This window comes from Lycorma delicatula, chromosome 3 (genome assembly GCF_047948215.1).
Source record: "Lycorma delicatula isolate Av1 chromosome 3, ASM4794821v1, whole genome shotgun sequence".
NCBI lineage: Eukaryota > Metazoa > Arthropoda > Insecta > Hemiptera > Fulgoridae > Lycorma > Lycorma delicatula.
The window spans coordinates 224,216,138-224,235,325 of NC_134457.1; the positions used below are offsets into that span (position 1 = coordinate 224,216,138).

Consider the following 19,188-nt stretch of genomic DNA (forward strand, 5'->3'; position numbering starts at 1 on the left):
AATTATAAATGTAAAATGCCAGCATCAGTAGAGATATTTCATGTTACCTAACAATTTTTTATTTATTTTCACTGTACTTCTATAAATTTTCAATAATAATAATAATAATGAATGAACCATAAAACTTTCCATTAATATTCACTTCAAGTAAGCAAACAATGTAAAATACGTAGAATATGCTAGAAATATCTTTATAGTAATATTATAGATATTGGCAATGAAATAATACTTTAATGTTTTACTGTGGTTAGCGATCATTAAAAAAAGTTTTTAACTTCACTGATTGGGAAAAAATGTTAAATGAATCAGCATCAATAACTGCATTTTCATAGAATTAATATTTTATTATTTTCTCCATTTTGTTTCATTACGGTCGCCTATCAGATTTCAGTTTCTCCTCAATAGAACCCATCAGACAGAATATTCGACAGGTACAATTCTACAGTTATTAGAAAATTTTCTGTTTAAGGACATTAACAGGTGGGTGAGAGGTTGCTGTACCTTTGCTTCATCCTCACTTCGCTGATCCTACCAATTTTTCATCTCTTGATGTTCTTATTGCATTGAAAGTAATTCTTTATTTGATTTGGAATTTGTTCATCTTTTATGCTTCAAAAATATTTTATACATGTTCAAAAAAAAATTTCATTAAGATTGCAATGTTTATGTTCAAAAGAGATTTTCTCATTATGTCTGGGTGTTTAATTCTCCATTCTTGTTTTACGTTATCACTTATTTAACTATATTGTGCGTTTTGAATCAAAGTTTATTACCATTTTCTTTAACCACTATGGACACATAACAATAAAAGTGATACTGTTTCTCCTTAACTTAAAAAAGTCTGTTGAGATAAACAAATTTTCTATGCAGTTACACTTTCATAACACAAGAAAAAAGTAAACATAAATGTTCTTAATAATGTTTAATTTTAAAATATTCATTACTGTTTAATTCATTACCTTCATAACAGTTGTATGATATAATTGCAATTTTTTTTTATACTTCCAAACATGAATATCTTGCAATTCCAATAATTGGGTTAATACTTTCCTCCCGCGATAGTCATCTGACCTCTGTATTGAAAAGAAGAGAGAGATTTTTCTTTTTGTTCATTTCATTGTATTGTTTAGCATACAGCCTGTTTTGTAATGGTCAACTTTTAATAAAGTTATTCATTTTTACATCTGTACAAAGACTTTGTTTGAAATTTTCCAGCATATTTTTTTGTGGCAATAGCATGTTTGTGAAGGAAGCAGTGCATCCATTCTGACAATCTTTTAATATTTTTAAGTAATCCGTTGTTCTTTCCCAACATCATCTGTGCACACTGCAATACATTTTGTCCAATCTATGTTATAGTTAGTAGTAGTTTCATGGAAACAACAAAAAGACATCCTGTTGCATGATCAGTTATTGATCTGCAAAACAAGATGTTTTCTTTGATTGATTTATCCCTATGCAGTCATATCTCACAAAACATAAAAACTGAGAAATGTTTGCCACATCCGTTGATTCATCACAATGAATACTAAAAATTTCAGATGGACTCAGTTGCTGAATTATCTGATCACAAACATCAGCAGCCATGTCATTGATTTGCCTTGATACTGTGTCATAAGTAAGCAGTAAAAGCAAAATTTTTTTCATTTTTTTGCTTCTTACATGCTTATTAAAACGCTAGCTGTATCAATTTCAGTAAGCAATATACAGTTTTCTGTGATTGTTTGGGGTTTGACATCTTAGCTACCCTAAATGCAAGGAGATAAGGTGCTTTAGCTGTACTTTTATAAGCACGGCTTGATTTATAAATAGAAGGTTGTTGATTTCTCAAAGTGTGTAATTTTCTTTTGAAAAATTCATACGTATCAATACATTGATCCGGAATGTTTAGTTTCCAAGTGTCAAATTAATTTTTATGGGTTTGTGCTTTCATCAGAGAGGACTTGAAAGCAAACAATGCATTGCGGCTTTCTATCCAGTGAGGTAAAACCATAATTTAAATAACTGTCATATATGTAATCTTGTCTTTTTACCAATTGTTTCACTGGATGTAGATGGCTCACTTTTTCCACAAATTTATCCCCATTTTGCTTAAGAATCTAGTTGAAAAAAAAAAAAAACCCAGTTACATCGTTTGACCATACACTAAAAAACCAAAAAGTGAATTATTATTTTCAAGGAAACTAAGCTTTTAAAACTTAAATAAAGGCACCAGACAGGTGTTTCACATTTGAAACAAAGTGATATTCTGCAGTCCCTTGCGCCTCATTACTCTGTTGAACAGATGCTCTCACAGCGAGTACTATGCAAGCAGACCAAATTTCAAGGAGCAAGTATGCATCAAGTTGAAAGTTGTAAATTGCTTATGTTTGTACATTTCATACATGCAATGTTCATACCCATCACTATCAACGCAGCTGAATAATTTTATCTAGGTTTAATTGGTTTGGGTTTGGAAGTCATAAAATATTCCTTATATATTTGTTTTACTTTTTGGGGGTTTGTGAAATCTAAAAAGGTTGAGAGTCACTGATCTAGAATAATGTTAACATATCTGTTTCTGAGGAGGCTTATGAATGGCGCAGTAGGTTCGAATGGCTTGCACTCTGTCAAGATTAATTAGAAGTTGTTGAAATAAATGATGCAGTGTATAGCTAATTTGATGATGTAATGATTGGACCAAGATAAACAATGATAGACAGTGATGAAGTGGAGCCTAGAAGTCTGTGCATAGACTTCTAGGCTCTACTTGGTGCCTAAAAAGACTGTAATTGATTTTGGTAAGTAAAATTTTGCCAAAGGATATGGAATCCCTCTTAGTCAAATCAGAACATTAGATGTTTTAGTACTGAGTGATTTAAAACCAAATGAATAAATTGTTAAACCAAATGACGAAAAAGCATTAAGAGAGATGGAGAAATTAAGAGAACTACAAGTTCTCTTCTCTGAGAAAAAACAAGATGTTTTTTCTTTGTTAAAAAGAAGAGATTATAAGACTTGTAAATAAATAACTGCTTTCCTGTTTCAATAGATAATTAATTAATTTCTTGATATTTAATTAAAAAAACTTAACATGGGTTAAACTGATTATATAATAATCATTATTACCTGGGTTATTACTACCTGTATCTACAAGCTTGAATTTTGAAGACTTCATTACTTAAACAAACATAGACATTGAATTGAGAATCTCTTCTTTTTATTAAGTTGGTTAAAAATTAAAACCCTACGGATTTTGGGTAGTATGTATATTGATGCAGTGTTTCACAAGTGAAAGTGGTGCACAGATTGTGTTTAACATTTGCTGTTTGTTTTTCTTATGGCGTTTTAAGAAATCGTAAACCTTTATCCTTAATTAGAAACTCAGTTAATCTTCATTCAACCCTTGGGAATGTGTTTCCTTAGTAGTTGAATATTACTTGCATTTTGATGTACTGGGAACTTGAATTTCTAGTTGTATATTTGGGCCATTAAAGATGGCAACAGAAAACGATCTTATTTCTCACTTCCTTTATAATCCTGCCATGAGATTCTGGTTGTTCTTAAGACTGGTTTTATTCTTATAGGAATGACAGGTTATTCATGTCAGGTCTCCTGCAACGATTTTGCGTATGATAAGAAACAAACAAATTAAAAATTTATGGGAGACATTTCCATTTCTATTATAATGTGAATTGTTTTTGTAAAGTATAGTAATGAATAAATGATTTTCTCCAACAGTTGGAAAACTGCTTCAATAAAGTTTTATATAATGAGTGGTAGCACTCATTTACTTAGTGTTTTTTTTTCTGCAAAAATATTGCTCTCTTTAAAGTGTATGCCTTTTAAAAATGATTTCTAGAGAAAGAGATTTCAAAAAATTAAAAGTGCAAGTTTCTTAATGATGTGAGTAACATTATATTCTGTTTTCTTAACATGGAAGTAAAACTGTATCAAGGGTACATAAAAGAAGTAAATATATTTTTTAAGTCATTATAAGTACAATACAGCAGCATGTAAATACAATACATTTTTTCCGTTTTATAAAATTACCTTTTTATTGTTTCAGTGAAAGCAGTGAAACAGCTGTGAAATACTTTAATTCTAATAATCTTTTGGCTGTTCTTTTAAGATTTATGGATGTTTCTGTTGGTGGAGTTGATTTGGCTGTTTCTGTTGGTAAATATATATATAAATTTATTAATTGATATATTTAACTTATTTAAAATTTGCCAAACCGTTTAGAAAATTGTTTGATTTCTGCATCTTTATGTTTATATTAGATTGAGCTGTAAAAAAAAATTAAGCATGTTGAAATATTAAATGTAGTTTTAGTTCTTAGAGATGTAAACTGCCTTTTTTATTGTTAGTCATGTTTTGGAAAATAATAACTTATCCTGAATTAAATATATTCTGGAGCTAAAATCCATAATACTTCATATTATTTAAGTATATATTTTTTTGTAATGCTTCTGTATTTATTTGTTTTTCTTTTATTACAGCTCAGTGCTTGCATACTGTATCAGATGATAATTCAACAGTTCTTTCAGGATTACAGAATTCTGAAGAAGAACTGGTTAAACTGATTATGATAGAAAATTCAGAACCATCATATCTTCATTTAAGAACATTGGCTGCAGGTAATTGAATTGTTTTGCTATTGCTGTGACATTAATCATACCACTCACTAAAGTAAATGATGGTCGAATGTTAGTGAATATTTGATGAGTTTAAACGTATTCCAATTCAGAAAATGCTTTTAATGTTTTTTTTGTTCTGTAACCCTTCGATAGTAGACAGTATGATTATTGGCAGGGTCTAGGCAAGATAATAAACTATTCTTATTGTCCTGATCCCTTTTCAGATTAATTAGTGCTACTCCGTCCCTCCTCTTTATTTCTTTGCCCTTGAGTATGTATTGTGTCATACTCTGTGTGATGCTTTGCTGTCACCTTCTAGTGATTCACTCCTGAGTTGCTTCTTTGTAAAGGCTGTGGAAGGGTATTTTATTTAAAGTAATCCAGCTTAAAAATCACTAAAACTTCACTCACGCAAAAGCAGCAGAAATGCGTTTTACTATTACAGAAATTTTATTAATTATAAATGTCTCGTTTTTTTCTGCACAAATAAGCAACAAAAAGCAAAACCTTTTTTTGTATTTGTTTTCTGATATTCATTTTTTTTTTTCATTTGATGGAACTGGAGTCTGTTTTAAAGAAATTTTGCTGTTTAAAGTTAGTAATAATCAATTAATGTATATCTAAAACTGGAATTTAATTTACTTAAAATCATGTCCAGGTCAAACCGTATGTCTATTTCTTCATTTATTAATTTTTGCTTTTATTATACTTAAAACTTGAATTATGTTGTAAAATAATTTAGAAATAAACTCTTCTTGTTGGGTGGCTTGGTTGAAATGCCCAACCAAACAGGTTTGCCATTAAGTTTCTATATACCACTAGTTTCACTAATTATAATGATCAGCCTATTTTTACAGATTTGGCATATTAAGATATGCCAAATCATTAAATCTTGTAGATCTAGCCTATTTTATCTTTGCAGAGAGCAGAAGCTCTGCAAAGATGGGCTGCATGCAGTCTTGTTGAGGAACTTTCATACAGTCTGACAGTTTGGCTTAGGTATATTGCTTCATCTTTAATGAGATGCCAGTTCCCTATCGTTATAGTTCCAGGACATAAAGGTTAATTCTCCCTAAGAGCAGAGCAGTCAGGCATTAGATGATGACTCGACCAGACCATTCCTCTGGAATCACAAGATTCCTCAGCTGGTAGGTCGGACTCATTAAACATAGGACAAAATTTCCACAGTTGGACAAAACTAAGTAATTATTGCTATTATATAAACTTCTGAGTTGCCATTCACTAAATCTGGTATGAATTCATACACACCTTTAACAAGTGTCATCAAAATTTGCCTATACTAATGGCAGACATCAATCTAGCACTTCATTTATTTATGTTGGGTAATCTCCCTATTGTATTTTTTTAGCTGTATTTGTCTAGCATGATCATGTAAGTTCTTAGTGAAGAAGTAGTTGCAGTTTGCAATTCCCACCAGAGAAAATAAAAGTTGGTTATTTATCAGTTCAAGTGTGATCTTTCATCCCCAACCCAAGATGATGTTTCAGATGTCAGGCATATGGCTACACTACAACATCTTGCTCAGAAATATGTGCTCAATGTGCTAAAGAAGAACACATTGACTCAGATTACCAAGAAATTGAAAAATGTGTGAACTATAGTGGATCACATACAACTCACTCCTGAGATTGTTCAACTTTTACAGAAGAGAAGAAAATCCTACAAATATGTACCAAAAGCTTTCTTTTCCAGCTACACAAAGAGAATATAGAAAGAACTCTTGTAACCTGATTAAACCAGGTTTCTCTTTTGCCGCTGCAAGATCAAGAGATGCCCCTGCAAATACATGTAATCAACTAAATGGAGACCTCATAATGATCTAAAAAACTTGTTCAAACTGTTATCTGATTAAGTTTCTTCACTTACAGCTACTAGAATAAGATGAACAAAAAATTGGTAGTTCGAGCTAGTGAACCAACATTGGGATCCCCCTGAAAGTTTCTGTCCCTAAAGTATTGGATGTGAAGATGACTGTTCGAGATCTATGTGAATGCAAAATTTGATTTGTATTTTACTGATGCAAATGTGTCTGCCGAGGCATTTACATCGGTGGCATCCTGACTGAGGCCTGGCTGATGCTGTGAGATGTAATCAGTTAAGAGGATCTAAAGATGACCACTGGTAAAGCCCCTCAGGGCACGGAACGGAGGGGGAGATGTGGCGATCGGTAACGTCACAAGGTGGGTGTCTTCCCTCTACAGGGTTGGGATGTCCCTAAGTATCTTTGCAGACAGGAAAGACAGTATTACCTTTGCTTGTTAGATGGCTTACCATCTAACAAGCTCTCTGTTAAGGTAGGGCCATCCTCTTGGATGTCCCAAACATCCCAGAGGGCGTGGTAAGTCCTCTGGGATGTCATCTGCGACTTCTTGTTATTCAGAATCTCCCCCTCCATCACCTCATATACTGGAGGATATGGTAGAGGAACCGCTTGACCCTAGGGCATCGGAGTTTTTAAAAATCAAAAATTCTGAAAAGAAAAGCTGGATCACCTACAATTAATTCTTATATATTTATCTGTAATTCTATATCTGTAGTTACCTTTATTTATGAGCATTATCCGTGGAATGTTCGAAGTCTTTGGTCCTGCATTGAAGATGTTAGAGTATTGATGAGTGCACATCAACAATTAATAATATGCTTCCAAAAAATGCACCTTCTACAACAAGATGCAGTAACACTCAGAAGCTATTTCTGTTAGAGATACGACTGCCTCATAGAAAGCAGAGAAAGTGGTAGAGATGCTATTTTCATGCGGAATGAGCTGTGAGCTACAAGGATAACACTTAGCTACTCTCATTCCTGCTGCTGCTGTAAAAATCTCCATCTTCCTCAATTGCTTATCTTCAATTTGTATCTCTCACTGAACTGACTTCAGTGCTCTAGACATATCAAATCTCCTCACACAGATTCTATTACCATGCTCCTCTCAAGGAAATATGATAAACAGAGTGAGACAAGACTTAGACCTCTGTCTACTGAGTGATTGATCATGCACATTCATGTCCTTATTGTGTGGTACAGTGACCAACTCTTTATGCTCACCAAGTTTACTCCCTTGTCTTAATTGGTTTGTGTGTGACGACTTTTATGTTATTGACACAGGCCAATTGTTATTGCTCTTGGTATCGACCTCAAGGTGAACAAAAGGCCAAGGAGATGTATTGTTGAAAAGGCAAATTTGAAAGGTTACCATAAAGCCTTCCCATCTCAGTATGACGATGGTGCAGTCACTCTTGATCAACCAAGTGCCACCTTGTTTGCTGTAGTCGTCAACAGTATTACTAAGTGTGTGCAACTACCTGTTTCATGTTCTTTATTTGTTGATGATTTTGCTTTGTTTATTATGTCCCACTCAACAGCTACAGCAGAGAGACTACTACAGAACTCTATACCTCGCTATGAAGCTTGGTTCAGGGTTACCAGCTTCACCTTTTCACCTGAGAAAAGAAAATATGTAGTCATTTCTTGCCTGTGAGACGCTTTTATTCTGCAAGTCTTTCTCAATGGAGAGCTAATTGCTATCTCTCCTGCTATTAAGTTTTTAGGGTTGTATTTTGATAGCCAATTTGCGTCAGTCATACACATCAAACAATGAAAAACAAAATTTTCCAAACTTCTAGATACGCTGCAAGTCCTTAGCAGTACCAATTGTGGAGCTGATTGGTCATGTATGTTACATTTTTTGTTCGCTCCCGTTTAGATTATTGTTGTCACCTACTCATCAGTGCATCATACCATGCTTAAAATGCTGGATGCTTTACATCATGCTTTTTCCTTTAGCTTGCTACAGTGCCTTTAGATGAAGCCTTGTCTTATTATAAGCATACTTGTTGACTGCAGTGAGCCATTTTGGGATAGACAGGACCAGCTTTTAGCATCTTACTCTGCCTATCTTAAAGGGCCACCAAACACCCCACTTGTAATACAGTTCTTACCAATCCTAATTTATAAAGATACAAGGACCATCCACGTTATACCACACCTGTAGGTGTTCGTATCTGATGTTTACTTCACCTTCTAAATTTTGATACACCTTCTGTTTTTCAAACTTATCCTTGTTTATATCCTTTGTAACCTCATAAATTTAATTTTTGGCCTTACCATGTACAATAAAGAATCAACAACACCTGTCATTCAAATTCAGTAATTTCTCTCTAAGATAAACCCAGATGCAGTAGTATACACATATGGATTGAAACAGAATGATAGATGCATTTGTTAATGACAGAACACATATGTTTGGTCTACCCAGTCTTTTGAGTGTGTTTACTGCTGAACTATTTGCTATCAGTAAGGTTCTAAATTAATCCTAAGTACTGTCATATTCTTATTGTAGTGACTCGTGTAGTGCACTCCAGGCTTTAGAAGATTTGTATTTAGACATTCTATTGTCATTGAAATCTGTAATGCAATTGCTGAATTGATCTAACATAATCCACAAGTGAGTTTCTGCAGGATCCTTAGTCGTGTAGGAATTCCAGGTAATGAAGGTACAGATTCAGCTGCTAAGGATGCTTGTAGTCAAGTGTCCTTCACCACTCGCTCGTATTATTCCATCCGATTTTATTAATTGTACAAAACACGCTTTTTGAGCTAAGTGGCAAGGTGACTAGACTCCTACAATGGATGATAAACTCTGGCACGTCAAAGATAGTGTGTTGTCATGAAATTTTTCATGTAGAAAAATTTATTGAGAAAACGTGGTTCTCTGCCGATTGCGATTAGGACATACGTGAGTCACTCACATATACCTGATGTTCAGAGAAAGCGCACCACTTTGTGTACGATACAACTGCCACTTAACTGTATACCACACTCTTGTGAATTGCATATGCTATGCGACCTTTAATCATAAAGTTAAGTTGCTCAGAAACATTTACCAAATCCTAGGCAATGACTAGAAGGTTTTAAACCAGATATTGCTATTTCTCTGACAGATCAGTTTATTGCATAAAATTTAATATTGTTTTTACTAGTTTTTTAGGTTTGTTTTTTTTAATGTTTCTGTTAACCAAGAAGGGGTCCTTTACTCTCCTCTTGGTTTTTGTTAAATTTTATTTGTTTATTTAAATTTTTTATTTTTTTTGTTAGTTTTTATTTCTGGTTTTCTTTTTAAATTAATTTATCTTATTATTATTCTGACTGATTTTAGTTGTAAGTTTTTGTGATATTCTATTTTTGTTATTGTAAGTTTTAGTTTTTATTTTTTAATGTAGTTTTAGTTATCTGTTTTTATTTTTTATTTTATACTTCCATACCGGGCGATGATAATGCGCAAGTATTTTTGTCCTGAAAAAAGAAAAATGTTTGCAATTCCTCTATCTTTATTACTCTCTGTGAACTGACTCTGGTTATCAGATAATTCCATAGCTTTGTATTTTGATCTTGTAAATTATTTGTTTCTATTTTATATTGACAGGATTGCTTGTTAACATACATGGTGGAGTTCCTGTTAAGTACCTTAATTACATATTTAATATATTCTATAAAGTAATAGAAATTGATTCACAAAATGAACTTTGTAATTTATCTAGTGAAACACCTTTAGAAAAAGAAGATGTCTTATCTTCTGATGCTGTTATTAAATTAGAAAAACTGTTAATTATAATTGAAGCACAGATTACAATGTTTGAAATTCTGACAAATATATGTTCTGGTGAAGGTAAGAAATATTTACTATCTTGCATTGTACCATTTGATATTACTTTTCTTAAGATAATTCATAGTTCTGGAGTAATTGGTAGAGATTTTTGTAGAAAATCTAGAAGTAGTGGGTATTGTACCATGTAGCCAAAAAATTCTTACTGAATGATCTGTTATTAGTAAATATTAGTAATTCCAGAAAATGTGCAGGAAGATTTAAAATTAATGCTCTACATTCTTGGTAAGATAATTAAGTTACTTTAGAAGAGTGTCAAACATGCTCTTTATATCTAATTTAATCTGTATAAACAAATCTCAAGTTAAAAAGAATTGCTTTTTTCATGTCTTGACAGAGTATTACTGCTCTTATAGAATACTTAGTACATCAGATATATTGTTAAAGTAAATTTATTTTAGCATTCAAATGTTTTTTTTTATTAATTCTGTACTGAATGATCTTGGGCACTATGCTGGTAATAACATTTAGAGTTGATCATGAAAATAAAGTCAGAAACCAGAGATGTCTTAATGTTTTCTTCACAAAGATTCATTGGGGTTGATACATTTTACTCAAAGTTGGTTATTATATCAGTGTCACTTTGAATAGTGAATGCAGTTTGATTTTCACTAAAAAGTGATTGTCATTCTATTATGCAGTATACTGCAGAAATGTGTAGCCAGCATTTATTGATCAGCAACGTGATGTATGAATAATGAGAATTTTGTAGTTTTATAATTATTATTATTTTATAGAACTCAGGTACATGGTAGAGTATGTTTTCTTTCTATGGTAAATAAAATTATAATTTCTGTTTTAAACTCTTACATAGGAATTTTCCTGCCTTAAAATAAAAGGCATCTTATGCCAATCAATATTTTTATTTATTTTTAATATGAAATATATTCACTGCTTTACAATACATTTTTGGTTTTTATAAATACCTGCATTATTTACCTTAATTGATTGGCTCATATCTAACATTTATTTCTGTTTTTTAGAGGATGACATGATGGATTTTGAGTCTTTAAATGATTCAGATGATGAAATTGACATAGAATTAAATAATAGCAAAGATTGTATAGACGTTTCTGTATCTCATCCTTTAACAATTAGTTCCCATGTAAGTATTATAATGTCATTAAAGTCTGATGTTAACAGAACATAAATAAAATAATTGCTCATTCTTGATTGCATTTAGTGTTTTTGTTTGTATTAATAGACTTTTTTTTCTTTTTGTCTGTTTCTTACCAGCCTCCCCTTAATCAGTTGGGCTGTGGATCATAATTTGTCATTTTCCTCAACTACTCTTCTATAAGACACTCTACTTTTACTTCCTTACTTAACTCTGTAATTTTATGTAGCCACCTTTTCCTTTATATAACTTTTGATCTGTTGCCTTTGTATTTAATTTACCTCTGAATTTAATATTTTCATAACTATTTTGTATTTCCTAATTTTCTTAAAACATTCAAATCATTTCAGTATTGTTCTTCCTACACCGTCCAGCAAATATTCTGCATTTATGAGATACCTTACTTTTACATTCCACTAATAATTCCTCTTGTCTTGCCTATGATACTTACAAGAAATTTCACTGCCATTGCTTGTATATTACTGCTTTAATGATCCAAGTCTTCACCCTGTATGTCGGAATTTGGAATTGGCATGAAGCATGGAGCATATTAAACATTTGTTCATTCCCTTACTTAAACTATTCCTCTTGCATGTTGATAAAAACTTTTTGCACTCTGTATTCCTTTCTTATATTTTCACTAATCTCTTTCGACCCCTTTCCCAGTTCATTACCAAAACTATCATTTTGTAATTTTGTTGTAGTTTTAGGTTTCCTCTTTATTTTGGTTCTTAGTAGCATTCTTAGTATTTAGCTTTTTAACAGATACAATTGTTATTAAATTTTAATTTTATTTATTCATTGCATCAATGGAATAAACCTTTGCAAGTCATCTCATACAAGCAGAAATTGAATCAATAACATGAAACTTACGTGTATCATGCAAAAGCCATTTTCTTGAAATGTTCAGTCAGTATGAAATTACGTAACAAACTTAACTAAAAAAAATTCTTAATGCTAACATAGATAAATACATATTATTTTATCCAAATACTGAAACTGTTACCTAAACCATTTCAAATAGCACATTATTTACAGTATGAAAGAACCAGAGATCCAATATGAAAACAACCTAACGAAAGAACTGGTTAGTATCTCAATAAAATTCTTTATAACCAAATTTAGAACTTTTTCAAAAGCAATTCATGTTTAAATTAGTTTATTTAATATTATATTTAGTATTTATGTTTTAGTATTTTTAGCAGTTTGTTGTAAATTATATAAAAATCAATTCTTTAAATTAAAATTACTTCAATGAAACCAATAACGTTAAAAATTTGAGTTGCTTAGCAGTAAGTAGAAAATAGAACATTGTAGGTTACTTCTGGTTTATTTGGATTTTTGCAGAGCTGGACAAGTACATGCCCATCAATTCCTAATAATTAGATTTCTATGTAATGGAATGTTTATTGTATGGTCCAAATAGATAGAGGTTTGTGCCTTATGTTATTGTATAAGATTTATTGTTTTAATAATATTAGTGATGCATTGTAAGTTCTTGATAAAATAAAAAACATTTTTGCTTTTTCTTTTGCAGGTTCATGAAGCATTAGTTAAATTTAATTTATTACAGCATTCGTATAATAAAACTAAATTACCTCTAAATGTTGCTGATATACTGAATAATCATACAGATACTAAAAATATCTTAAAAAAGTAAGTACATGTTACATCTGTATTAAAATTATTATTGAAACATAAAATATTACAAATTATATTTTGATTTGTAGTAATTGCATTATTTAAAGTTTTTTTTTTAATAAAACTTTTACATTTTTACTTAATATATTTATCATATAGATGATAATAATACACTAAGGTTGTCTGTAAGGTATTGTACTTCATGATTAAAACAATTATGGCAAAGGTTTTTAAACAAGACTTTTTATGTAGCATAAAGTATCCTTAAGCTACTTTTCTATATAGTCACCACATGTATTCAAGCTTTTATTGTACTATCCAATGATTTTTTTATATTTCTGTGTTACATTCCTCTGCCACCAGTTCATAGAGATAATTAATTGCTGTTTTATCTCTCCAAAACATTTTTCTCCCAAAATGTCTTTCTAGGACAGACTACTTGCCACTTTTTTCAATAAACGATACTTTTCTAGGGACCACCTTGCAGACTGGATGAACAAAAAGTTTCCACTTAAATTGTAAGAAGAATTATTTTGTTTTCTCATGACGTGAGGGCATGCCCTATTTACGAGCAAACTGCTGCTATATAACAGGCTCTTTATTTAATTTTATATGACTCACTGTAATTTTCATAAAGTTCCACATTGTGCATCAGTATTTATTGTGGCTTATACATGGTGTAAAGTCAATTGGGAGTGGATCTTTGGTCCCAGAAGTCTGTATCCAAATCCTTTAGAGCAGAGACTACCTGCTTAAATTATTTTTGAATGGTGATTGAGTGTGATGCCATACCATAAGACTAACATTTACTCTGGTATAGCACATGAAACCCAAGTTTCATCCTGTCATAATACATATAGGTTCTCCCATGAAAAAAATGAGAAACTTCCAGGACATGTTCTACCGGTGGAAATAATGAAAAACATTCATATAATTATAGGTCTGGTAACACTTTGTTTTGGAGTTATGGCTAGCAAAAGATTTCACCTGGATTTCAGCTCTTCTAATAAAAAGAAGTTCTATTCTAATTTTTGGGACCTAAATTAAGAAGTAAAGTTGATGGTTTCTTAGTGATTTGAGCTGGGAAAAGGATAAAACAGAACCCAGATCTGTAACTCCAGTAATTTCTGTGAAATTTGGGTGAAATCTTTTGCTAGTCGTAACTCAAAAACAAAGCGTTTCAAACCTATGTTTATATGAACTTTTTTCAATATTTTAACCAGTAGAACACATCCTTGAGTTTTCTTCGTGGGATACCCTGTTTATTAGTAATTCTTTCCTGTCCTTTGATTAATGATAAAAATTATAACATAGAAACTATATGTTTTTTTTTTTTTTATTGATCATCACTAAGACTTAGAACCCTCCTTACACAAATTTTTTTCTATACTTCAGATGAACAGGGACAATTTCATGAATAATGAGAAACAAATGAAAAATCTTCTTTAACATCAATTGTAGCATGAGTATGTTTGATAAATTAGTCAATATGACAACAAATCATCTGTAATGACAGATGGGTTCATCCATCATTCATCATCATCAACATTCTCTCTCCCTGTGTTAAAATTTCATCATCATTGTAATACAGGTAATTGATCAGTCACAACTCCATATATTTACTTGATTTTTTCATGACTATTGCACGGTTACGTATTTCTTGCATTAAGCTCTGTTCATCTGAGGAAGCATTATAATTATAAAAATGCTTATAATCATAAAAATAAAACAACTCAAAAAAGCAGTAAATTTATACTTACTGCTTTTTGATTAATATATTAATTTAATCTGGTTGTTAATATAAATCATCTTGAGCTAATTTTGTTAAATGTTATTTTTAATTGCAGATTTCAAAGACTAAGAAGTCGTGCCTTTCATTTCATAAATAATTTAACATCAGTGTTGGAGCCAGATGATTTAGGATCTCCTGATAATCTTTTTAAAATGTGGTCTGAAATTGGTCATGTGATTGTTAATGGTATGCCTGTTCTATATTAACTGGGCTGTAATCTTTATGTATTAAACTATTTTGTCTTGTTTGTTAGTTGTGTTAACTTGTTTCATATTACTGATTGGATTAAGAATCAAAGAAACTATGAATATTATGCAGAATTGGGCTGTGAACTAGTTAGCTTGATAATATAATTTTTTTGTTATTAAAGACAATAAGTACTATTAACTTTTCTGATAAGATCACTATAGTTTCTATGTTGAGTGCTGCTTACCTTTCTTAGCTTCATCTTTTTATTACTTGTTGACATGTTTCGGAACCACTCTATTATCAAAACTTATTGTTTTAGAACTTCAAAATTTCTGTTAATCTTTAACACTTTAGTCTACGCCCCTTCCTGTATTTGACATCATGCCTTACCTGGCCTTCTTGTTTATTTGTTATTAATGGTTATCTGATAAGCTTTATTGAACAGATCCACAATCAAGCAGATTTCCTTCTCAAGAACCTCAATTTATTGAAAACAGGAAATAGATAAATGAAAGCAAAAGTTAAGTATAACCATTAATAACAAATAAACAAGAAGAAGACCAGATAAGGCATGATGTCAGACATAGGGAGGGGCATTGACTAAATGCTATAGAAAGATTAACAGAAATTTTAAAGTACCAGTACAATTAGTTTTAACAGTGGAATGGTTCCAAAACACGTCAACAAGTGATAAAAGAATGAAGCTAAGAAAGGTAAGGACTACTCAAAATAGAAACTTGATAATGGTTTATACAATAGAATTCTTGTATCTTCAGTTTACTCTGTCTAGATCAGCGCTGACTAACGTTTTTACAACTAGGGGCACATCTGAATGATCATAAAGATTGCGCAAGTGCCAGGATTCATTTCAACTATCCGCACTACTGCTGCTACTAACAAAATCAATAATAATTATAAATTATAATAATGATGAAAACATTTGAAACAAAAATTAATTATATTTACTCATCACATAATTAATGTGAAATTTGACACTTCATGCTCGCTGCAAGTTAAGAAAAAACTGGTGTGTAGCTGCTTTTAACGCATCATAAGGTGGGAGTCTGTCAGGCAGAATCAGTACTTGTTTTTGATGATGTTTATTGATGAAAATGCAAATTCACAAAAATGATTTTGCTTTGGTTGAACCAAAGCATGAATACACATTTTCAGTGCAACATAAAGGAGAATGAGGTATTTTTCTCTGTCCACCAGAGTCCATATATTGCTACACGTTGCATTTAAGGATTTCAAAGAAAGGTCTTGAAAATTTGAAATTTCCATTTCTAATTCTTCATTTTTATACTTTCTGAATATTTCACACACCTGATATCCAAGTTCACTAAGTCAACGAAAGTGAATGGATTATTGACAAACACTATCACTATTTCAAGTTCTGAAAACTGGCTAAATCTATTGTCAAATTCAAACACAAGAGTTTCAAGATGCTTAGCGTAATAGGAAAGATCAGACTCACCATTATTTACTGATTATAGAATTGATTTGATATTTGGAAAGTGTGAAAGGGAATTTCTGTTTAAATGTGTAACTTCACTTTCTTTACAATCACATTTATAACACTTATCATATCTGAAATATTACGATATTTCCCTTGCAATTCGAGATTTAACTCATTTAATTTTGAGGTGATATCTGCCAGGAAATATAAATCTAGATTCATGATGTATCATCAATTTTGTGATAATATGTTCCAGGAAATAATTTCAAAAAATCTCTTATTTCATCTAGCAGTCAGCAAAATCATTCCAGTGTTTTACTCCTACTAAACCACCTTTGGAAATTGTGACACACCCCTGCATTTCCATGTAAAAAAGATGGAGGTGCCATCCTTGGTAAAATATTCCGGTGGTAAACAGTCCCTTGTTTGGATCTCCAGGTTGGGACTACGAAGGAAGTGGTCACTAGAAAATTAAAAAATAACATTCTAAAAGTCGGAGTGTGGAATTAGAACACTAAAAAAGGTTCGTAGGTTAGAAAATTTAAAGGAAATGGATAGATTAAATGTAGATGTAGTAGGAATTAGCGAGGTTTGGTGGGAAGAGGAAAATGACTTTTGGTCAGGTGATTTTGGAATAATTAACACAGCTTCAAATAAAGGACAGGCAGGAGTAGGTTTCATAATGAACGAAAAAATAGGGAAGAGAGTAGAGTATTTCAAAATGCATAGCAACAGAATCATTGTAATAAGGATAAAATCAAAACCTAAGGTGACAACGATTAAACATCTATATACCTTCAAGTGCCCATCATGATGATGAGGAAGAGTGTGTATATGAAGAAATTGACAAAGTGATTAAACACATAAAAGGGGATGAAAATTTAATAATAGTTTGAGATTGGAATGCAAGCATTGTAAAAGGCAAGGAAGGAAATATTGTGGATGAATACAGGCTGAACAAAAGGAATGAAAGAGGGGACCAACTTACAGAGTTTTGCACAAAGTATAATTTAGTAATTGCCAACACCCATTTTAAAAATCATAATAGAAGAATATACTCATGGAAAAAGCAAGGTGTTACTGGAAGGTATCAGATAGATTATATCATGGTTAAGCAAAGATTTAGAAATCAACTCGTCTACTGCAAACCTTACCCTGGAGCAGACATTGATAGCGACCATATTGTAGTGATAATGAAATGTAGATTGGGGTTTAAAAACCTGAAGAAATGTGTCAGATGAATTGGAAGGATTTAGAGAAGCTTGAAGAAAAGGAAGTAAAGAAACTTTTTGAGAAGGACATTGCAAGAGGTTTGAGTAAAAAAGATAAGGTAGAAAATGTACAAGAAGAATGGGTGAATGTTATAAAGGAAATTCTTAAATCAGAAGAAGCGATTTTAGACAGAACAAAGAGAACTGGTAGAAAACCTTGGATATCAGAGGATATATTGCAGCTGATGGATGAACGTAGAAAATATAAGAATGCTAGTGACGAAGAAAGTAAAAGGAACTATCAACAATAAAGAAATACTATAAACAGGAAGTTCAAACTGGCGAAAGAAGAGTGGATAAAGAAAAGTGTTCAGAAGTGGAAAGAGAAATGACCATTGGTAAAATAGATGGAGCATACAGGAAAGTTAAGTAAAATTTTGTGGTACATAAATTAAAAATCTAGTAATGTGTTAAACAAAGGTGGTACACCAATTTATAATACGAAAGGAAAGGTCGATAGGTGGGTGGAATATATTGAAGAATTATATGGAGGAAATGAGTTAGAAAATGGAGTTATAATGGAAGAAGAGGAAGTTGAGGAGGATGAAAGGGGAGAAACAATTAGAACAGTCAATTTGTATTTTTATTTGAAAATCCTTACCTACCGATTGATGTTTTTTCCATGTGTTAGGGGTGATGAGGGAAGCTTAACTCCAGATTTTTAACATCCCCCTCCCATCGATTTTTGAAAAACTCAAAAAGTTTTTGAATTATGTTTTTCTCTGAATTTATGCATTTTAGAGAAAAGTTTTTCAAACAAAAAATGTAGAGGACATTCTCCTCTACAATTAATGTGTTTGAAGTTATGCCGTATAATTTGAAATTGAAATACTAGGTGGTGCTGAAGTTGTAAAAAACATGTTTTTTCAGTTTTTTTACCGGGAAAAATTGTTTTTCGTCTGTATTGCATTTGGTAAAGTTGTTAATCTCAAAAAAACAGACAACTTTTATTTAAACAATTTTCTTGTATGACTTACCGTTTTGGAGCTGTAGCTTGTGAAAAAGTGAAAATGTTACTATTAACTGTGAATTGGGCACGTGTTCAAAACCGGTCTAGTCGCTGAACAATGCCAATCTCCCTGGCTACAGTAACAATAGGACTGCTGCGTTGCCATTGGTACTGTTATAACTCTGGAATGCTAAGTCGAACAAGAAAATTTTTTGAATAAAAGTTGTTGGTTTTTTTTGAGATTAACAACTTTTCCAACTGCAATACAGACGAAAAACAATTTTTTCCGTGGAAAAACCGAAAAAACATGTTTTTTTACAACTTCAGCGCCACCTAGTATTTCAATTTCAAATTATACAGCATAACTTCAAAGACATTAATTGTAGAGGAGAATGTCCTATACATTTTTTGTTTGAAAAACTTTTCTCTAAAATGCATAGATTCAGAGAAAAATGCATTTCAAAATCT

The 19,188-nt window shown here is 31.6% G+C and overlaps 1 protein-coding gene across 1 annotated transcript in view; it reads left to right on the top strand.

Annotated features, from left to right (window-relative positions):
* Nucleotides 1-19,188, top strand: part of LOC142322475 (HEAT repeat-containing protein 3) — an 83,524-nt gene that overhangs the window by 41,890 nt on the left and 22,446 nt on the right. Inside the window, exons 5-10 of the mRNA XM_075361592.1 lie at nt 4,049-4,158; nt 4,482-4,619; nt 10,063-10,305; nt 11,286-11,407; nt 12,957-13,075; nt 14,908-15,038. Coding sequence (XP_075217707.1) covers nt 4,049-4,158; nt 4,482-4,619; nt 10,063-10,305; nt 11,286-11,407; nt 12,957-13,075; nt 14,908-15,038 — 863 coding nt within the window. The remainder of the gene's footprint in view (nt 1-4,048; nt 4,159-4,481; nt 4,620-10,062; nt 10,306-11,285; nt 11,408-12,956; nt 13,076-14,907; nt 15,039-19,188) is intronic.